At 33.8% G+C, this 23835-nt stretch overlaps 1 protein-coding gene across 2 annotated transcripts in view; it reads left to right on the top strand.

Moving 5' to 3' along the window:
- Positions 1–23835, top strand: part of LOC109535746 (pleckstrin homology domain-containing family G member 5) — a 122807-nt gene that overhangs the window by 24578 nt on the left and 74394 nt on the right. The window contains exons 2-5 of one of the 2 annotated variants that reach the window (XM_019901705.2): positions 5501–6428; positions 12791–12875; positions 13097–13211; positions 16519–16711. In XM_019901705.2, the coding sequence (XP_019757264.2) occupies positions 5547–6428; positions 12791–12875; positions 13097–13211; positions 16519–16711 (1275 nt within the window). In that variant the 5' untranslated portion in view covers positions 5501–5546. The remainder of the gene's footprint in view (positions 1–5500; positions 6429–12790; positions 12876–13096; positions 13212–16518; positions 16712–23835) is intronic. The other variant, XM_019901707.2, reaches the window with a different exon arrangement.

Genomic DNA, 23835 nt, shown 5'->3' with positions numbered 1-23835 from the left:
AGATTGTCTAAATCTGAAAAGATATTTTATTTAAATTTTAACAAATTCATATAAGAATTATAGTTGAGAAATTCGAGTTGCACAAATCCAATACTCTAGCAACATATTTTTGCATCACTGTGCCTTTTAGGTTTTTATTGTGATCTTTTTAGGTACTTATTTATCCTCTTTCAAATACATACTAATATATTCAATTTTCTTACTATTTGCTTCATTTATTCGCTTGATAAAACTATGGTACTTGAACTCAACATAGCGACATTCTTTTAGAGTTGCACTGAAGAACTTGTGCAATTTCGTTGCGGATTTATTCGATAATTTCCCGGAGTATTTAAAACTTTCACATCGGATTTTTGCTCGGTTTGTATTTAACTTCAATATACCATTTTTCATTTCTATTTTCCTGGGCTCGTTTTTTGCTTCTTTTGGGTTCAATTTCTTAATCGGCGCTAGATTATAAAAATATAACAAACCTAATAAATACATTTTCTTTATGTGCACGTAAAAGTAGAATGCTACCACATAAAGCCAGCGATGTTTCGTTCAGATTGCTAATATAAACAGGAATATTTTCCGAGAATGTGTGACAAATTAAACAAACAAAACATAAAATTCCGCATGCAATCAGTCACTAGAAATTAATTTGCATAACAATATAACCTAATTAAAACCAAAGCTGTGCACATTAACATTTTCCTTATTTGCATGTCATTTTCTCGTTCATGGCGCAACAAATCTAAAGTGAATTTTAATATTTTGTAGCACTAATAATACACTCTCGCGATATAATTGCGCGTTATCTAATAGTTATGATTTTATTATCTAATGGGTACAATTATTGTCAGGCTCTCACTTTGTGCGTTTCGTTTAGTTCTGCATGGCTACGTTCAATAATCACGCTAATCGAGTCTAATGTCTCATATGTTTGATGAATTATATCGGAATGTTTATAAAATATTAATGACAGGAATTTGTATTTCTAACTGGACTTACATAAGAAAATAATCGCGATAGCGTGTCTCTTATTGCTCCTAATGATTTGCGAAGTAATCCTTTACTAATTTTTTAATAGTTTAATTAATCACTTAAAATTGGCTTCAGTTCAAGAAAAAATGCAAATGTATGCATCTAGGCAGATTTTGAAACGTTTTAATGTCATAACGAGCCAATTCCAAACAGATCTCGTGATTTTTCTGCAAAGTCACCCATTAAAATTGCTAAAATATCGGAATCGACTAATAGTTGTTGAGGTAATGTGTTAAATATATCATTCTTACAGAACACATTTCTGAGAAGTGCATGTTGAATTGGTCCAGCAGTACCAAGGTTAACTTACCGCAATATGAAACCCAATCTTGGTCGAGCTCATGTGTGGTGGGCAGATGGAGAATTATTTATTGTTTTCTCTTGAGTGGATTTTCGGTTTTATTTACAAAACCTTTAGTTTTTTTGTCCTATTTCCAACAGACTTATTACTTTAAAAAATTAATAGTGATTTCGCATGCTTTTCCTTGGCAATTTATTACTTCTATAAAAATTAGTAGAAAGTACATTACCCAACTTGAGTTAATTGTCAATTATAAATTACGTTTATCTGATGGTTGGATTTTGGCAGAGAAGCGAAAAGCCACCTTTCATAAAAACATGAAGGCAACGATTTCAAATAAAGCGATCAAGGGCAAATTCGCGTGTTTACAGTAGAAATTTTTATTGCAATCAAAATGTCAAAGACTTAATCAAGACCGTCCTACTTCAAGGGAAATAGCTAGATTGAAAATTGGCGTAAACAAAAATGTTTATGTGGCTTCAAATTCAATTATGATTTTTCTCGTAGTGGAACGTGTAGAGTTGTTCACTTTCAACGTTAATCGGTCGTCAAGCAATCATTTGCCATTGACCTTATAATTAACTAGATTTTCAGTGTTTTAAAAGTTTGATCTAGATTTTGATTATTTCAAGTGCACAAGATGTTTGACAATTTTCAGCATTTAGGTTGTAAATGGGGATATTGTTTGCTTCTAGCTACAGTCGATAAAACTGGATTTAAATTTATCTAGGAATTTTAGGAATGTTTTTATTATTATCGTTTTAGCTTGATGTGCACTTGATGTGACTATTCCCGAGCCTACTAGATAACACTTAATTTCATACTAAATTTTTTTCACTTATTTCACGTGATGAGTTATTCTCTGCTCTTGTGGATGAAACAAAAAATGTGCCAATTAATAGAAGACACTTGTATCTACGAACTCTGAAAATGTTGCTAAAATTGCATCAAATATTGATTTTTGTGGACCTTCTAATTTTGTTCCTCAGAAGTTTCCAACTTTCAAGTTGGTGAAGTAGCACTTCAATGGCTTACTGGCTAAAATATCATTTAAATCGCCCAATATCTTGGTTTTTGGTGCTGCTATGAAAATTCTTAACTTCTCATGGAGAGAAAGTAGAAACTTGCAGCTTTGAAGCTCTATAGACGATATTTGAATCTGTAAATGCTGAAAATGGCATCCAACTTTTATTTTGGCGGATTTGCTAAGTATTGGCGTGCACAAGAAAGGTTTCAACCAAGTGCATCATCGGCTCTGAAAAATCGCAACTTACAATATTGAGTAAGTACAATCCTGCAACTTTCAGATTTTTTAGAGCACACTTGAATCTGTAAAAATTGACAATTTCATTCAAATGCACGAAATTTGTATTTTTTGCGGACATGGTAAATATTGGTGTAAAAATGAACATAATGTAAAAATTTGTCACTTCGCACCTAGCGCAAGTAGAAGCTTGCTTCATAACCAATCAATCACTGGACCCTGTACGCGCCAACAAAATTTTGTTAAAATTGCAGGAAAATTATAATTTTGCTAATTCGGTAAATGTCCGCCTAAAACCAAAGATTTCAACCCAAATGCATTCTCCGCTAAAAAAAATCCTGCCTGTCAATGTAGAGCAAGTAGAAAGTTGAAGCGATAGAATCTATGCAAGAGACGTGCTCCTATAAATGCGGATAACTTTATTTAAATCGAACCAAACTTGATTCTTGCAGACTTGCTGATGGTCGGCCTAAAAGTGAACGTTTCCACCAAAATTTGCTACTTTCAAAATACGTAGCTGCACATCTAGAGCAAGTGGAAACTTCTGTCTTTCCCAATCATATTGAGAAAAGGAAATTTTGAGGCCAATATAACAAATTATTTTCAATTTTTGGATTAATTTTAATAAAATATTGCATTTTTTATCATGTTTGCAACCCAAAGATTATAGTAGCTGTATTCCGGATTCTGGAACCGAATTTTTAACCGAATAAAAATTCTGTTAAAGTGTTTTTTGAAACGAAATAATTATGTAACTTGTAATTGGAAAGGATTATAACATACTACTAGCAGATTCGCTTGCCAAAGTAGTAAGATCTGGCGAATTTATAAACACATTAAAGTTTATACATTCCCGCATCTACCACGTCTTAATTTCCGCCGATTCTGCTTGCATAGTTGTTTGGATGCCAGAAAATCGCGGCATATAAACATGTCGCTATCGAAATTAAAAGCCGTTCATTTGCCCATAACAATGATTACTTCGTCAACCTAATTGTGTCGAAGTAAATTGCATGTTATCCTGTCTACGCAATGGTTGATTGTATTCGTAAGATTGAGCGCCTTTCACTTGTTCAGATTTGTGTCAGATCTTTGCAGGTTTTACCGGATCATCGACGTTTTCTTGGCTTAATTATAGCAAAAATTTTAATTTCCGAATAAATTGCAGCCTATATAATGTTGGCAGGTTTGTAATAACGCTGAAAAGCCATAAGTAAATCGGCACACAGACTTGGCTAGATGCAAAAAAATATTTGAGGAGAAAACCGACACTTTCTTTTGACTGCTCAGCTTTTTGATTTTTGAAAACAGCAAAAACTGTTTTTTGCCTCATTAGGTTCGATAAAAACCTCTTCTCGTGTAAAATGTTAGGAGCAAAAATTTCCAATTTCAACGACCCATTTAAAATTTTTTTAAAAATTTCTACCTTTCAATCTAAACGAAGTAGAAGGTTGCGGCTTTTAAAATCGATATATAGATCAGGACACTTGATTCTGCAGATTATGAAAATTCAATTAAATTGCATGGAAACTCAGGATTTTTGCAGGATCGGTCAATGTTGCAACTTCTTAACAACTTCTGCAACTTCTATATGGAACAAGTAGAAATTTGACATTTGCGCCTGTAAACGCTCTACATTTTGTTAAAATAGCACCAACTTTTGATTTTTGCGTGCTTTGTACATGTTGGCCTAAAAATAAAGGTTTTAACCCAAGTGCACGCTTGCCTCTCAATCGAGCGCCCATCGAAAATTAAGGATATGAACATTTTTAGAAGACACTCGATTCTGAAATGCTGAAAATTGAAGCTAAATCTAAATCAAGTTTTTATTTTTGCGAACTTCGTAAGTGTCGACCTAAAAATGAACGTTTTTGCCACAATCCGCTTGGTGCTTTAAAAAATTATAGCTCCCCATCTAGAGCCAGAGAAAGTTGCGTCGGTTTTTGCGAATTTTGTAAATGTTGGCCTAAAAAAAGGTTTGAACCCAAGGACTTCCTCGGTTAAAAAAAATCCTGCTTTTGAAAATGGAGCAAGTAGAAAGTTGCTGTTTTGAAAATTTATTCAAGGCACTTGAAGATGCAAAATATTTAAAAAAAATCGGACTAGGTAAATGTTAGCCTTAGAATTAGCGTCATCATTTTTAAATGAGAAAAAAATGCCTTGAAACCTTTGCAAAACCACTACGACGCCCCTGTTTCATTTCGCCTTAACCAAAAAGGCGAATTTGAAGCCGCTTACGTCCGAAATAATTTAATCTTGATCGTGTCCAAGGACGATGATTCGAACAATAAAACACCCACTTACCAACCTTACACATGCTAAGCGACTTAAACTTTCACTTATTGTACTTTTTCGAGCACGATATTGCTTTTAAGGTGTAAAAGTAATTAATTCTCGATAAAGAGGCGAGAGTAATCCCTCGTTCATAGGCATAAAAACCTTATTTTGAAGTAGCGCGTCGTGGGAGAACAAAGCCTTGGAATTTATCTAAATGGAAGATGAGGATTGATATGTTAATAAAAATTGCGAAGATTTTGGTTAAAATCGCAAGAACACACATTTGTAATTGCAAGGCTTTGGTTTCTTTAATGTCAATATCTGTTACTTTAGTACTCCGTTTAACGTTTATTCTTGGTTCTGCAAGATCCGTCAACTAAAGTTCGCTTCTCTTAGAATGCAATTTAATTAACATCGGATATTGAAACTCATAGGAGAAGGAATATTGTATTTTCTAAACTAATATTGATTCACTGGCAGAATTGCAAGGAACTTTTGCATTTTCTCCTTGATTTTGTCAAAATTTTCAAGTTAAACAACAATAGAAACACGATAATCAAACAATATTGCTGCTGGTCTTTCTGAAGCTTCCCAAGAATGATTTTTCTTCAATCCGTATTTTTCTCTCACAGCATCTGGCACTCGCAAATGAAGAATCGCAAATGTTGAGCACTGAAAATGCCACTGGAAACCAGGGCAGACGAAGATACCGAATTCATCGCAAATCTCATCAAAGAAATAGTTGATGAAGCCTTGAAGAGAACTGAAGGATCAAAGGTAGTGGCTCGGAACCGCAAAATCAGTGAAGACGAAAAAGATACGCGAGCAGTTCACAGAACCACCTCCATTGTTGTTCAGGACTGGGATAACGATGACCCCATTGAGTGTAAGAACAATTTTGTCAATGCTGGCATTTTGCAACGGAGCGCTAGTGAACGATTGGTGAGAAGTGCGCGACGTGATGATCAAAATGAGGAGAACTCCATTAATAACCGGCACACCATCCATGCGGAACATGTCAAAGAGCCGAAGCCCAAAAAGAAGAAAAAGCTGTCGTTTAACTTTCTATTCCACATCAACAAGCACAAGTCGAAGGACCACAAAAACGAGGAAGAGACTGAAACGTACGACACATTCAGCCAGCAACTTCCGAACTTCAAAGCCCATACTTTGAGCAAGTCGAGAAAATATGCGTCCGCTCTGGAACTCAGCTCTCCTCCCACCGTCGTCAAAACCTCAAAACCATCGCTGTTCAGGAAATTGGCTACGATCGGTGACGATTCTTCGAACTTTCTTCGGCGCTCTTTAAGTTTTCGCGATGTGAGGAAAAAGGAGAAAACGCCATCCAGAGAACTGACGGAAACGCGCAATCAGCAATGGAGACAGTCGCTCCAGTCTTTAGTGGAAAATGATACCAGTGTTAGTTATAAGGACTTGAGTTTTATCAACTATGATGTATTAAATGAGTTTAGTTATACGAAGCCAGTGGATTTGAATGCGGGGAAAATTATTGAGACCAATAATAATTATATTGGGCGAACGCAAAGTATGAGGGAGAAGGTAAGTTGAGTTTGGTTGGGTTGGGGCGTGTGGCTGTTGTTTTTTTTCCTTAGTTTAAAATGTGTTCGAATAGTTTTGCTTGATGAAAGCTAAAAATTACTTTTTTAAAAATATGGACAATAATTTTCCACCCACTAGTTCCTTTTAATAAAAGCCAAGTGCTTGATTTTTGATATTGGGGATTGAAATCATAAGTTATTTAGATTCAAACTTGTAAATTAATTTTCCTCAGACATGATGTTGCCACTTTGCTCATGCTTCTCTTTCTAATTATTTTTTAAGTTGAATTATTGATTGTAAAAACAGTTAAGTAAGAGAAATATGAAATTACTTTAATAGCTTGATGATTTTAAGAATAAATCTTTTATAAAATGCCAAAATGTTTTGATACTGTATTAAATTAAACAGCAATCGCTGTTTACGCTCTTCTCATTGCCACCTTGGAGTAAATTATTTTTGTTCGTTGTGATGAATATGAAGTCAAGACGTTTTTTGGCAATTTTTGGTCAAAAGGCAAAATTGCAGGTGAGTGCTTCTGACATCAAAGAATGAGCTTCGAGCTCAGTAGCCTTCTGATATAAATGTTCAGTACGTTTGGGTCTTAAGGAATAAGGAGGATGGCAGACGACAAAAATGGGTTAAAATTGAGCAAAATTTTCGACTACATGGTTTCTTGGTTTCAATGAGCTTGCTGGATTCCTCGCATTCTTACAATGAAAATAGGCATGAAATAAGCAAATTTGAGGCACTTTGAGCATAGATTTTTCGAAAATTTGTGACGAGGAATAATATCAAGATAACTAAGTCACTTTTCGATTTTTGCGATTCAGAGTAATCTAGCGTATTATTTTAGAAGCTGTCTGGATTTCTGAATTCCGTGCAATAAAACTGGTGTACGATTTGAGACACTTTCTTTCTGACACCTGAAATTTTTGAACCAAATACAAAATTCACATGTTTTTTGAGTTGGATTGGTTCTCCCCTAACAAGTTTCCCGATGTGCATAATTGAAGTGTTCGAGTATAGAATAAAGAAGATTTTCTAGACCAACATTATCGTTTATTAGCATCTGAAGTTTGTATGCATCTTTTTCATCAGCTAGTTGCATTCGTCCCTTATTTATTATAACATGCTACATAATTTGTGGCAAAAATTTGACCACTTTGCCTTAAAATTTTTCAGTCATACATCAACATTTCACATGCGTGATTTCTCAGTTGAATGAATTGTTTCCAACATAAAAAGCTTCTCGATAATCAGATCTAAAGTATTTTCCCAAATAATAAGGAAAATATCGTCGATTAATAATTGTGATCACTGAGAACCTCTTAAAATTGGCCAAAAACTCGATTATTTCGGATCTGATGTTTCTAGCGTGTTTTTCAATGAGCTCAATGCTTTCCTCGCCACTTTGTTGTGAAAATAATACAGAATTTAAGGCATTTTGAGAAATTTGCCATTTTTTGAAAAAATCGACCTCTACCCCTTAAGAAAAAAATGCTCAAAAATCAAAATTTCTCATGCGTCTTTTTCGAGCTAAATTGATGGTTGTCGATCTAAGAAGCTCCCCAGTATGCACAATAAAGTGTTTTATGTTTAAATTACTTATAAAAAATTGAAAAAGTTGACAATAAAATGTTCGTCAAAGGTCGTAAACAGAATAATAACAGAAAGAGCTTAATAATGGTGCAAAATCGAAACTTTTTTTAAATGCGAGATTGTTTGAATCAGTAGCTCAGATAGTTAAAAATACATTTTTTGAAGTGAAAAATCAACGCAAAAGGCTCGATAATGGCCCCCAATCGAAATTCTTCATATGCATTTAAAGGTAATCCTCTGAAATAGTTTCTTCAAAAATCTCTAAAGTTACGGTCTAAAAATATAAAAAGGGGTCTTTTTTCCTTCAAAAGCGTACTCATTTTTAACAGTAAAATTTCTCAATTGGCTGGAAAACTGAATTAAAGTTGTAATTACAAATGCAATACAATAATCATGATGTTTTTATGAAACCTACGAATGTTAGCTGTATTTACACAATGAAGAAAAAAAAATAAAAAGTGCATTTCGTTAACGGATTGAACTTTCAGGATGTAAAATTCTCCATAGGTAGCAAACATACTTCGTATTAAAGAAAGGCTTTGAAAAGTTGCCCACTAGGTATGAACACACTGTATAACGACGAATAGCTGCCATAGAATTAATGTTATTTTTTTAATAAAAGTTTTGTTAATAGAGGGCCGAAAGTTTTCGAAAACGGGATATTCAAGCGGAATGTGTGCATTTCCGTTGGCTCAAACCAGGTTTTCCATCTGTTTCCAAACATGTTTTAAAGCATTAGCAGTGCGCACTTAATCAATGAGTCAAACATTAAAATGTCAATGAAAAAAGCTGAAAATAGTGTGGAAAATTTCAATTTTCAATATAAGAAATCGTTTTTCCGATTTTCTGCCTCACCTATCTAACGCAAATGGTTTCAGTGGACACTTGAAAACGATTTGGCCAGCGGTATGTCAACAATAACATATAATTACAACACGGAATGCTTTATTGAAATACGTGTGATGTATTAGCGAACAACGGAAAACCATAAGTTTTTTATTTTTGGCACCAATCCGCAACAGATTTATCGTCCGCATTGAGGTGTCAGAAATAAAAATATAAATAATGAGAGGTTTGCACGTTTTTAAATTATATGCGGATTAGCGGTTTTGCGTGTTTCTTAAATGGTCGCCCAATGGTTTTAGGTGATAACGGAATGCAGCAGCATCGCACAAGATATAAATAAATACACTCTAAAACTGCGTAACTGATTGAAAAAAAAACTGATAGGTTAAAACGTTCGCATCTCTTGCCCAATATTCCCCCCTGAGAATCCCCATTTATTTAATATTTCCCAGACAATATTAATACAGGGCACTTAGAGGAATCCACTTGCAATTGGTTCAGCCTAACTGACATTAAAAGCGCCGGGAACAGTTTCAGCTGTAAAAAATAAAATTTTAACGTGCGGAATTAAACTGGCTTTTACAGACTTCGTCTGCAAATATATTACTTGAGTAAAACGAATTATTCACACCGGCAGCTGTTTATGGAAATTTTATTCTCTTCTACACACGGTGATTCAAAACGCGTCGCTCTGTTTAGGAGGTTTGTAATAATAGACTTTCAAACTTTCTAATAAGCAAACAAACAAGAACATTAGCAAAATGTTTTGCGCATGTTTCTGATCTCCAACCTGAGAGCTGGAAGAAACTCCATATGAAGTAATATTTAAAGAAGATTTACTCCTCTACTGTTTTATCAGCTTTGCTTCAAGAAAATTGCCTATATAAGACAGAAATACGCTTGCAAACAATTAATGCTGATGTTCTGAGGTGAGGCTATAAAGTCAAGTTTAGCAGCTTTGTAATAGAGTGTTCAGCTGTGTGATAAAACTCATGTAATGAGAGTATACACAGTTACATTGATATGCGGGTATTTCTTTCGCATATCTGAGAAAACTCGAAACATTACATCAAGTTTGAATCACAATAGCAAACCGTAACTTTTTAATTATATGGGAATCAAAAAGGAACTTTGTCCAATGCTTCGGCCAGCGCGAATTCCTGATTTGGATCCATTGGATCTGCGACGGGAATTGCTTGATCACTTTTATCGATTTTGAACTTTACGAGAAGAAGCAGTTGAATTAATTGATAGAACTATTTCCATAAGGTTTCTTTGGCTCTTGCAACCTTCATTATTTGACGCTCAGAGAGTTGTCGGGTTAAAAATAATAGCATTGATTCCTGCTAAAGTCCTATCGCATTCAGTAACTTCAGTTCTACATGCCAACATCATCTTTCACCTATTACTAATGCAGTAATATAAATTATATCGATAATTCAATACTGCATTTTCCGTTCAGCAATGCGTGAAAGCAATCGCAGCGTGTTTGTCGATTTTTTTCTGCTTGGAAAGGCGCGCATTTTCCATTGTAACACTTCTGTCGTATTCGCGATGAAGTTTTCAGTGACCTTATGGAAATCGCGATAGAAGTGTTGATGAATACGTCGCTAGCTAAAAAAAGCACTTACCCTAATGGGAATCCCATTTCACCTTTGTCCGCGTGCCGATTTCATTATAATAATGTGTCCGTCAAAACACTGTGTAATCCAATAATGCGAAGATATTCCACCTTGCTGTTGGGTGGATATTTTTCGGCTCTAATGGATCTAATCAGTGTTAAGAAACGAGTTTCGATGGTTTGTCATGTGGCTCAGTTTCACTTAACAATATCTTTATTATGATTTTTCATTCAAAATTTCAAATTTGCATCCAAAACTAGTTTGGAAAACTAAAAATCTTATATATATCCATTCTCAGATGAAGGATTCTCGTCGTCTCCTCTTAGGAGTATTCAGCTAACTCCCCAGTCAGATTCAGGCCCGTTTCGTCTAAAGATTAAGCAAATAATCCCCGTCTACAAAGGAAGCGATAATTCAATTCACTATGCAGACCGATTTCAATTCGGTCGACATTATGCAAATTGATAGACAGCTTGGCTAAAGGACGATTTAATATTTCTTTGTTACTAATGTACATAAATTGTTCAATTAATAGAAGTTTCAACGGACACTTCAAGGATCGATATTTAAGTTGGGGAAATAGGAGTTCATCGGAAGTAGAAAAATACATATTTATGGACAGCTGTGATATGCTTAAAGTTGATAACGATTTATTCAATTATGAGTCGAAAATCTTCAAAGATATTCAAAAAAAATATCAAAAGATTCCACGCACTTGGAAAGGAAACCGAAAAGACACCAACAAACATAATAAGCGATTATTTGCCTATAAATGTACATTTTTTGAACATCTCCAGCTTGGAAATATACTGGTTGTCCAAATATTTAGTTCACAATGTTGCAAAACCCATTTAACATTTGGAAATTTTTCATTTCTGAATATTCTGTATCTTTGCCGCTTGCTTACTTAAATATTTTGTCTTTTTGTTTGACCTCCGGAAATATTTCAATGTCCATTTCAAAGCAATACAAATCTGTGGTTTGATTATTTTTATTCACTTCTTTGAATCTCTTTCTGCTAAATTATTTAGATAAATGCAAAACATGTAAAACGTTCAAAATTGCACACAAATTTCTTTAAACCCACATCAGTCCTTTCGATCTATATCAAATTTTTGTGTTGATAATTGGGAGTAGAGTTTTTTTAGATATTTAAGTTCTTCTCTTCAATCTTAAGAAGCATCCAATCTTGGTATAATTTTCTCAGAATTTTGACGTATTTTTAGTTGAAAAGCTTCAAAAGCCCAGATTTTGCTTTGAAAAATTTGAAAGAAAACGTTTGCCCCCAAGTTTTGGAACCTTCGAAATTTTGGCGCAAACATAAAAAAAAACATTGCCGTGGATGTCCAAACATTTGAAGGTACGAGCGATTTCCACACTTAATTTTTTGCTTCCGGGTGAAGTTTTCTAGGTGATTTTCTAGGTTTCTAGGTGATGAAAAATGCTGCTTTTGCCTACACCAAGGTATACAATAGTGATTTTTGCAATATCGGGCGAAGATTGCGTGAAAGGAGTAAAATTTGTATCTAAAAACGGCTTAAAAAACTGGAAAATCTAACCAGCTGCCAGTAATCGAAAAAAACGTAACTTTTCTGATTTGCATATCACTGAGAATTCTAAGCTGATCTGAAAGAACTCAAAACGAAACTATCAGCAAAAAACAAAAAAAACCGTTTTATAACATCAAACTTTAAATTTAATCAATAAAAAAACGAGTATTAATTAAAACTAATATTTCAGTTTACCACTGAAATTAATACTGTAAAAATATTGCGTAAAAAAATATTAAAGAAGGAAACAATCACTTAAACAATATTTTAAAGAGTCATAGATAAAACAAGATTTGAAATGTTCCTCAAAAGAGGGAAATTTAAAAAATTAATTGCACGTTGTTTTGTCTGCTAAAACTCATTTAAAAGCTAATTTCATCTTAATAGAAAACATTCTGTGGTTTGAGCAATTTTGGGTAATTTTTATGTCAAAGATGTTAAAAATAAATGACTTGCTGTTAGTAATATTATCCTTGCATTATTGATTTATTTTCTCATTTTCATTATTATTATATCTGTTTTCTTGTGTATTGTTTTCAGTCTGCGTTTATATTTTATTTGCCGTCCACAAAATGTAACCAAACTTGTCAAGAAAACACATTTTATTTGCTACTGTAGGAATATTTTCAATAAACCACATAAACTTCATAATTTCCAATTAGTTGACTTGTTATTCATCTATTTGCTCTCGAGAAAAAGATCTATTTTATATACCTACTTGATGATAATTTTTTTCTTGTTGCAGGGAAGTCCCCATTTGAGAAAACCATTTTACAACAGACATGTTTCTTTAACACCGGACTACAGGTCAAGCCTTGGGTCGATACAAGGTGAGATGACTCATTGATTATTTATGATTATTTATATTTATTGATCACCGGTTGAAAAATACAGATTTTATAGTTTACAAAAATACGAGTGTTTAGTAACATTGCAGCCTTGAACCCAGGTGATTTTAATCTAGGCTTATTTTTCTGAATGGAAATGCTTTTAATCACGTTAGATTAATTTTGAAGTAATTATATTCTACTGGAAAATTTTCCTATTGCAGATTTGAAAGATACAACTTATACGATATCTTTGCCATCACTTCACCATAATGGCACTGCAGATCCCAGGGACTTATCGAGCGACGTTCCAAGGGAGCAAACTTTTTCCCATCCTAGGTAAGTGCCGCTTATAAAACTTTATTGAAGCTAAAACACTCAAATTTTGTTCATAAAAATAAATCGAAACCGTCACAATTTGCATGTCCGAATCCAATATTCAGCGAGAATAATTAGCAGAAATACAAACTCCAGACGGTGTACTAACTGAAAGCGGCGCATTACATAATAATGTAAAACTAAATGCCAGCTAGTTAACAATTTCAACAGAACGCTTTGCGTGACTAAGAACATTATTACGTGCAAGTAATCAATCTTAAAAATAATTAACTAAATTTAGTTCGATGTCTGAATGGAAACAAAAATAAATCGCTGGGCCAAAAATATGAAGCATTGATACATCCGGAGTACCAATGTGGTCTCTATCATCACGGGAACATCAACCAAAATTTATTATGTAGTTGGCATGTTCTTTTCTATGTTTTGATGCGTCTTGTCTCAAATCATTGCTTAAAAATAATGACACCAGTAGTTTACTGACAACAAATGTATGTAACTGTATATGACTTCTAAAGCTTGGTAGTATTTGATACGCCGAAACAAGCATTTTCTGCCAAACCGTTCAATTTTTTTTTCAATTTTTCATCATTTTTATTGTGTGTCGGTGTAAAGTTTAATTTTCTAAAATATTTTAATATTATACTTTAAAAAATTAAAATCCAAATTTCAATCCAGTTCGAAATTGCAAGCGTTATAAGGAAAAATTAAAATGTTTTAAACAATATTTCGTACTTTCTGTCGGAAGCTTCTGACTGAAGCTATTGAGGTCTTCTAAATACTCGTAGGGAGTATTCACGCAAGGCTATTTTTATGAAACTCGCAGCATATTTAGAGCTAAGCCTCTTTTAAGGAAGATGCATTTTTAATGGAAAGAGAACAATTAAGGTACTTCCGAACCTAGCAAAAATATCTGTGATGGGCGATTTCTATGAATTTCCCTATATCTGTAGTACCAAATCTATTCTAAACATGGTGAATATGTAAAATTTCTATTTTTAAATAAGCTGAAATTTTTTTTTAAATGAGGGTTCTATAAGACTCTCTATATCTGTAGCGCCTTATGTCTTCGAAACACGGTGAAAATTTTAAATTGCTAATTGTTTTAGTTTGGATAATGTGAATTTTTAAATGCAAGATCGCAGTTGAGCAAACTATTAATTTTGTACCCGGTATCTACAAATCTCGCAAAAATATGTATTATGAGTACTGTTGTACTAAGTATTGTCTAAAGATTTTGAAAGATGCAAATTTTTTTAAAGTTTCCTTGATGTAGCTGTTTTGCCTTTGCTATGAAAACAACCTTAAATAAAGTATATTAATAAATGGTTTGCATTTGCAAAGCTAAATTACGCATCTGTAAAAATTATTTACTCTGATTTTTTGCCTTTTTTAAACATTGAAAATGTATTTTGTCTTTTTTGCTTTTGACTAAATAAACCTGACTAATGTGGATGTATTTTGCTATATGGAATCTAATTTTGATTTTGTAAGCATGCCTTAATTGACTACTTTATTAGTTTTCATTATTAATACTGATACCATCGTTTATTTATACAAAGAATACACTGCATAGAATTAACTAAAAAGTGATTACAAAGTGCCAGCAATGTCCCTTAATCCTTTTTTATAGCCGCTTTTAAAAGAACACATTTTCCACCATTAGAAACATTGTTTGTTTCAAAACCATCTATTTTCTCAGCCAATTGCCCGAACTAAGCCGATTAAAAGAGATTTAAATCTGAATGTCTGTGTTCTCTTCAGTTTCCACATTGTTGTTTTATTCGCGAGCCACAGGGGCTTACTAAGGTTTTTATGATGTTTATGTGGCAGAGTGCGTACTTAATTAAAACAACAATTTTTTCAACGTAAACCAAAGGTCACAAACAGAACAAGTAACCATTTAATGCAAAGGAATATAATAATGAATTAGTTGTGGTGCCACAAACACAAGTTATTTGAATATACTCGGCTTTTATATATGGGTGATTTATTAAAGTCTATGGAAAAAATGTTTCCTCCTGACGTTTTGCTAGCACGAGTGGGATGAATCATCAGAGGTCTTGCACTCGCAGGATTACACTGGGCTAAACAGTGTAGAAAACATCAAATTATTTTGAATTTTATAAAGCATCTGAATTTGTATATTTTGAAAATACCTACCTTAAAATGAAAATACCTACCAAATAAAAATTAAAAATAAACTGCAGCTTATTTGCCTGAGCATGGGTATTAATCCTATCAACTCTGATCTTTCGCCTAGCTACTGACCGCTCAGAAACTGACCTAAACAGTTTCCACTCCACAGCTAGTCTTCATGATTGTGCATGTGCATTCTGGCTCCGTTAGCTGATAGTTGCTGACTACATTAATCGAAACAAAGCGATTAATCTAACCCGAATTGGACACTTTGGATGTGTTCACTGAGTTGCTGAGTTGCTGTGCGGTTTATGAAAGCTAACTGGACTGTGTCATTTCGAGCAACTCAAGCAGTTTTCGTTTAATTAATTTATTCGACTACGTTAGCTGGAACAGCTTCAACGAAAAAATGTGGGGTAGTTTATTCGTTCAATATATATTTGCTTTGTTATCGCCAGATTTATGAGACTTTGTGAACTAGTGATATATGAGTTATATGAATCTTCGTCTAGTCTTGGGTAAAAATAAAACGTACATTTCCCCAAAGAAAATTGACCAAAAACTTTTATAAAGTTTATCTTTAAGGCTCCCCAGAAGCATGTATTTCAATTGCTTTTCCTAGTGTATACTGACTATAATCTTTAGCTGTTTAAAACTGTTAAAGCCTCGAATATTTAAGCGCTCTTAGGAGAAGAGAGGCGTAGTTATTTGATATTAATAATATGTGCCTAAGGAATTAATACTGTTCATCTTTACCTTTGCCTCCATAATTTGCCGAGTTATTTTCTAACGCCTGAACTGCATTTTATTTTTGATTTTAATTTCAAACTGTTTTGAACCGAAAATTGTTAGACTATGTGTCAACATGCTTTCTTTTCCTAAAATTGATGAAAAAGCTCCAATGAACGGAATTTGGATCGATATTTTGAAAAGTGAGGTATTTTAGAACTACAGCGAATTTATAATTTAGAACAGGTGAAGGAGCGAGTGAAACTGCAAAAACGGATTCTCAAATCAGCTTCTGTAAGTTTTTTGTCGCTTGTCAACAAAATTTTGCAATTAAACATTTCCTTCTTTTCCCTGTTTTCTGCTTATCTTCTTAAAACATGTTTTTTATATTATTAATAACAAACAACTGGGTTTTTTGAAGTAGTTTTCGTTTTATTTCCAGTAACACTAAACACAGTGAACCAAAATCAACTTCGGGGGATAATCGACTGGACAAAGACAGTTTTCGGTCAAATAGTAGCGGCGGTACCAGCAATGGTACTTATGTTAAATTGAGGCGACATAATGCGACTAGACAAAAGTTTAGACATGCTGCTACTTTCACTGAGAGCAGACCTCACGTTGTAGACCTACAGGTAAGTCTACAGTTTTTTTGCTTTACTTTTTCAATGGAATAAATGAAAAAAAACATGTTAATTGTGCGGTTCAGGCAATATAATAACAGAATTATCCTGAAATATGAACCAAACAATTGTTCCTAATAGGAAGCAATATACTTATTATTATTCAAAGCACGGATTTGATTCGGAATTAATTCACCAAATAAAACAGATAATATTTATGTATTGTTTTCCTCTTCGATTGGTTGTTAGCTTTAAAATTTTATTATTGATTTTTTTTAAAGAATTACAGTTAAATAAAATCGTGTGTAGAGTTGAGTTATCGAGTGTTGAAAATCTCCTGAAAATAACACTTCAGAAACTTATACTTTATTTCAGAAGTGTTGTTTGGAGGCTGTATCCAGCTGATGAGGGCTAATAGGCTCAAAACCGTTCCAGGGGTGCCTGAAATTTCCGAACCTCGAAACCTGTACTTATTTACATCAGATTCAAAAAGAACCACAATTTAAGAACCTTAATTCAAGACATAATTAAAACAAAACTCCAATTTATTAATTGAGTTCCATTCAGGTTATAATGCCATGAAATTCCCTATGTGAAAATACCAGCAATTAATGACCTTTTCCAACTTCAAAAGTCTGCATTCGACTTTCACTGCCGATGAAAGCTTCGATAAAGATACGAAACTTGTAATTACATTTTTTTTTATTAATTTGCCCCGAATGTCGAACTTTGAATGGAATTTCAGGTGCGTGGTAGCACGTAATTCCCTAATTTAGGACGAAAATTACGTGCGTCGTTGGGCTTTATCGGGTGCCGAACATTTTGCTATTTTGGAAAAACGTAAACATTTATCGGAAAAGTTAATTTGCCTGGCTGGTGCGTGATTAAGATGTGCATCAATGAAATAAGGTCCAAATATAGCGCATTTATTAAATGCTGATAACTTCAAAATAATTACGTTCAGTTTTTCGTCTTATGATGGTTGTTGATTTTTCATAAGCGAGAACAGTGGCTCTTTCAACAGTGAATTTCCACACTTTATATTCAAGTAGTTTCCAGTAGAAAAACGGGTTTAAATATCAGAACCACTGCCCGTTTTTTGTTCGGGAGGATCTTTAGAAATCATTCCCATATATTAAGTCTAAGCACGTAGCGTGGCTAGTTGACTGGAGTTTAATAATCTGAAAGTCTCTGGAGTAAAACTTCAGTATTGGAAAACCCTCATCACCGATGGCTGGCCAAAAATGCCGAAGAAAAACTTACAATGCGATTTTATAGAAACGGATTCCGGCTGGCGAGGTTGGTTGATAGTACATTAAATTCCTACTGACTTTTCTGAAAAATGTTTTATTAAAATTGCGCAACTGGACTCGACTTTGTCAGCTTAGACGTTTAAATCCACGTTTTTACTCAGTTGCTCAAATGCCAACTGAATGCCATTCGAACGGAGATCGAGTATACGTTTAAATGTTGCATGAAAACGCGCCTAAAATGGTGATTTTCAAAATGCACTTGTAATAGACAATAATTTAAGAAATATTTCAGTAAAAGGAAACAAGAGAACTTTGGGCAAAAGAAGAAAAATCGAAATCTTACGATGCTCTGAAAGATTTTGTCGTTAAAATATGACAAAACTTCAACAAAAAGGACTGTTGTTCTTTACGGGCTATATTGCAAAGTAATCATCCCCTATTGCGGATAATTTTTAGCAAACATTTAGCAGTTTTTTTTTTCGGAGAACCGGGCCAAGCTTGAAAACGTTTTTATAACCGAACAGAACAACACGAAACTGATCTATTTTGATATGATATTTTTTTTAGATTTCAACACATATTTCAATCCGATCTCACTGAATTTTTGATTTTTGATAACTTTGCAAAGTCTGGATCAAAAATTGCTGTTTTGACAAAAATGCATGGGTGCGTTTAAAAAGTCGCAATTTTCAATATAAATTAGGCATCAACTTGAACCTTTCAAAGCCTCGAAGGAACAGCTGAATCTAAAAACTCGCAAAAATTTCACTCCAAGCGCAGCAAATCCTGATTTTTGATAATTTGCAAACTCTAGAACCAAAAATGAGGCTTTGAACAAAAATGCATGGCTGCGTTCAAACATTCGTAACTGTGAATTAAAAAAGCCAACAGCTTGGAATTTTTACAGTCTAGAGAAAATAGTTGACTCTATTAACCAGACCAATATCATTAGCCGCATAGCGAATGCTGATTTTTGATAACTTTGTAAAGATTGTGTCAAAATTGTTCAAAAATTCGTAACTTTCAACAATCAAAGCAGGAATCGATTGGAAGTTTTCCCAGTGCAGAGCAAACCGCGCCTTCAAAAAATTGGCAAAATTTTATTTCAGTCTCGGAGAATCCTGATTTTTCGTAACTTTTGCACCAAATTGACGGTCTCAACAAAAATGCATGATTGCGTTTAAAAATTCGTAACTTTCACCATAAAGCCGGGATCGACCTGAAACTTTCGCCGTGGACTGACCACAGTTGAGCCTATAAACGAACAAAATTGGTATGAAACCAATCGCACCTTGATAATTTTTTGCTAAATTGCTAAATCTGGATTAAAAATTGCGGTTGTGACCAAAATGAATGGCTGTGTTTAACAATCCCTATCTTTTAATCTAAAACAGGTCTTAACTTGAAAGTTTTATAGCCTTGGATAAAATAAACCAGAACTTTGATAACTTTGCAAATTTTGAACTAAAAATGACGGCTTAAAAAATTATGGTTTTTTTCAACAATTACACCTAAACTGAAATCAACAGAGGAAATATTTTGTCCCCTTTTTGCAAAATTGCATCATTGATAAATATGTTCAAGAATTTATGGTTATATGAAAATTTAAATTAGGAAAATATGCTTGCGCTTTCAATGAAGAAAGTTGAAATTTCCGTGTTAGATGCAGCAAAATTCTCAATCAATGTTTTCATATCAGAATTTACTACTAAGTTCTTCCCCCTTTAAAACAACTAATTTGATTGACTTCAACTCCGATTCGGAAATTTATACAAATTAAATTTTCCCGGGTAGCTAAACTGGCACGTGCCACAATGAGCCGAGCAGGTACAAATTCCTGCTATCGTTTCCTTTAATGATGCCTTTTAAGGAGCTGTTTTTTGTTGTGCAAATCTGCTTTATTAATTATTGTTCCATCTCAACCTATCCCATATCATATTAAACCCTTGAAGTCGCTTGTTAGACTTGCCTGCTTGCAAGAAAAGCAGGAAATTTTAATGATATATATAGATGAATATTTTATGTAGATTGGGCCTGCTAGTCGAAAAGCATAAAACAGCCGAAATAACTGGACCCCTGTCAGTGGAACACGCGAAGAGGGTACGAAGAGACTTATTTGTTATTAGCCAGGACCCCACAAAAGCAATTTGAGATGTCTTAGAATTCCATTTTCGCGATCCTTTAGGGATATTTAAAAGCACTGGTAAATGATATCAAAGCTTCCAATTTTCCATATTCTTAACGAAAAACCGTGCAGGATTGAAGATGTTTTATTCGGACGTGTGGACGATCAAAACCCGATAACCATTTTCTCTACAAAAAATATTATTATTCTTGCTACGTTTGCTTTGAATCTTCGATAACCGCGCTCCAAAAATAAATTTCCACTTTCATTTGGATAAATCTGCTCGGAAAGTTTTAATCGGTTTTATGTTTTTAAATTAGTTGAAAAGCACAAATCCAGTGCAGAAGTGTTTCTTTCCACATGCGAGCCCGAGTTTTCTGGCTTTTAAATTTAATCGCATTTGATGGGGCAAAAGTTAGTTCATGACTGGGTTGCTGAATTTTAATATAAAGTGGAATGAGAACATAATATGTGGAAACAGGCCGTGTTTGCATAATAATTGCAATTTATGCCTTAAAAGCGCATTTTTAGTTCTTTTATCTCAGCCAACATTGAACGGGTGGAAAGTATGCACTGGAAAACTTTTGGATAATGTTACTCTTAGTAGCTTTGGTGAATGCTGCAGTGCAAACTTTTATTAAAGTTTGGCATGAAAATGTAATTAACGTGGATCAATTAATTGGCACATGCTTCCTGGTGAAGACAAGGTTAAACACAGCTAAACCGCACTGAATCCCAAACAACAAACATGATTTTACTGTTGTAAGTGCGTAGTTGTTCATTTCACGCTTCAGTGATTCTTCGGGTTTCATATTCAATAAACCAGCCGAGCCTGTTAAATTTTCAGTGCCAAGTAAACAAAAACAAATCTAGAAGTTAATCCAATTTGAATATGGATCATGCTATGCGGGTCTTAGTGTTGCGAAAACACTTCGAAATATCGCTGAAGCTTTTCATTTCACGCATGACATGAGACCAGTTTACGTTAAATTAATGTTAAAACATCGAGTTTTGAGGCCCATGAACTTGGATTCGAGACGATCAAGTTTGAAATTTCAAATTTTTCTGTCGGTGAAAGGGCAGCCTTTATTGGTTTCTCTTGCGTTCAGCTCGCAAAAGATAAAAGCCATTTCATTTACAAAGGATATTTAATTTAGTTCCTAAATGGTTTTGATGTCGGATACGTTGATCTAACGACTTAAAAAGGCGTGATATCGATTATACACAACCGGAATTAATTGAGTTTTGGAACTCATTTATTGGGGGTAGATTTTTCGTTGGCTTGCCAATGCAGATGAGTGACACATTAAGTGACCTAAAAGATTCGCTCAACAAAGAGGGAAATCATAAAATAACTCAATAGTTTTGGATCCTGCAGACTTCACAACAGAACTTTATGGAATGATTGTCCTAATCCTCCTAAAGCCCAGTTCAGCTTTAAAGATCTGGTTTGGGAACCGACTATACATCACCAGGAAGATATAAATACTTGATACTTGGTGGAATGAAGGCCGGGAGGCTCTTATAATATCAAATGTTCAAATTCCGGGGTTAACCCAGTGACCCCGCAAATTACAGTCTAGTCTTAATGACTACGAACTGTAATATTGCTCTGGGAACGATTGGCTAAAATTACAAGTTCTCTTTCGGGATGCAAAGAAAATAAATAAAATAGTGTGAAAATCGCTCGATTTGCCTGCAAAAGTTGCGAGAGTTTCTACTGCTATGTGATACTTTAAATATTTAACTCGCTTTTTCCAACCAAGTTTTTGTTCTTGTTTAGGTGTTATGTTTATAAACGTTGTTTTTCAATTTATCTCAATAAATGTTGTAATACCTTCCGTTTGTTTCAATAAAACCGCATATTTTGGCTGGTTACTAATTTTCACAACATATTGGTGTATGACACACCAGTTTTTTACTCAAAAATTTAATATAAATTTGTCACTCACAGTGCCGCAGTAGTGTATGAACTTCACACTTGTTTAAATGGGTAAATACTATTAAGATTTTTTAGCTGTTGTAGGTTGCAGAGTAAAAGCAAGTGTTTTTTCAACCATTGTTCTAGCAGAAACCTTTAAGGGATTCTTATGTAAATGTTAACTTACTTACTAAGAGAAGTTTATTTTTTTAAATACTTCGCAATTAATAACGAAAAACTTCATTTAAAACTGATGCATTTATTTTAGTAAATAAATGGTTTTAGTTCTGTCTTAAAGAAATAATTTTTTTATGTTGGTTCCCTATATGATCAACAAAACGTTTAAAGCCGAAAGAATGAAGTAATGAAACAAAACGCCAGCTCAGTAAGAAAACGACAATGGAAAATTGAGAATAAATTTCAATTAGAAAACCCAAAAAGTACATGTTAAGATCACATACAACTCCTCATATAATCAAATGTTTCAACCAATTAATTTCTCAAAATGTACTAAGTATAGAGAACCGTGATAAGGCAAATTAGTCGCTAAGTGGGTGTATCTTGAATGCCACTCTCGACTTCTGATGTAAAAATTGAACGAGATTGTCGAGGAGGAACGACTGGGAAAGAATATAAATTGGACTCGATTCCACCGTTGTTAAATCTAGGAGGGCAATTAAAGTTTGAAAAGTTGAGGCTGACTTGGACTCGTTCAGAGGTTAGTGTTGATCAATAAATCAGTGTTATTTAAGGCCATATAGATGAACGTCTGCCCAATCTTTGAATGAAATAAAATTGAAAAACTTTCTCACCTTTATGTTTTCAAGGGATTCTCGATTGAACTAGAACAATAATTATCTGGAAATTGATGGAAACGTTCGTAGACTTTGCATATTAACCACCCCATTAATTTAGCAAAGGTTTCCCTTGGATTTTGAGGTGACACTTACTAAAACTTTAAGTGAACCACATTATTCTGCATGGATACGTCTGGTAAACATCATTCGGATTCCAGTTTATAATTTTGTAATTTGCGTCCCATTTGTTCCTCTCTAATGAATCCGGTGACCGAATGGAAATCCTACATATGTTTTGTGTTGCGTACATTAATCCCAATTACCAATTGCAGTGTTTTAAAGTTATTGCTTTTATTTTATTATACATCGGTTTAACTCAGGTTGAAAAATAACGACTTCTGCCACAAAACTCTCATATTTCAAAGTGAAAATATTCTCTAGAACGTGAACAATAATAATCAAATGTAAAAAGGCAAAAATATGTGCTAGAACTGGTGCAACTCGTCCTGCATAATTTAACACTATGCGAAAGAACAAAGTTTGCACAGAAACCATACAGAAACGGATGTTGAAAATGGCTCGGGTTCAGAGCAATAAATTCCTAAAAAGAATTTAATCTTTCACGAGACGACGAGTTGTAAGTATTTTTTAATTACTTTCTGTTTAAAATTGATTTCGGATATTTTCCTCAGTGGGTTTAAATTGAATTTGAAAAGTTTCAATATAACATTGATCAAATACTTTTTGTCCAGTTAGATGAGTTTTTTACAAACTTCTTTTTGGGTATTTCGCCTCAAAAATTTTTGTCTTTAAAAAAACAGAATTTCCTCACGTCTTTTATGACAGATTGATAAATAGTGCTCCTATTTCGCAATAAGAACGAATTATTTATCAAAAAGTAATCAAGAACTATCACCTAGCGTATCCTGCGACACACTTAGGCTGAAGCTGTAAGAGAAAATTCCAATTAGTAGAGAAATTAATTTGAAAAATTACTTTGACGTTTCGATAGCTATTTTCTGCTATCGTTATCAAAAGAA

The sequence above is a fragment of the Dendroctonus ponderosae genome, unplaced genomic scaffold (assembly GCF_020466585.1).
Source record: "Dendroctonus ponderosae isolate FM_Combo_2020 unplaced genomic scaffold, Dpon_F_20191213v2 Dpon_F_20191213_3, whole genome shotgun sequence".
Lineage (NCBI taxonomy): Eukaryota > Metazoa > Arthropoda > Insecta > Coleoptera > Curculionidae > Dendroctonus > Dendroctonus ponderosae.
This window is presented reverse-complemented; position numbering and strand designations above follow the sequence as displayed.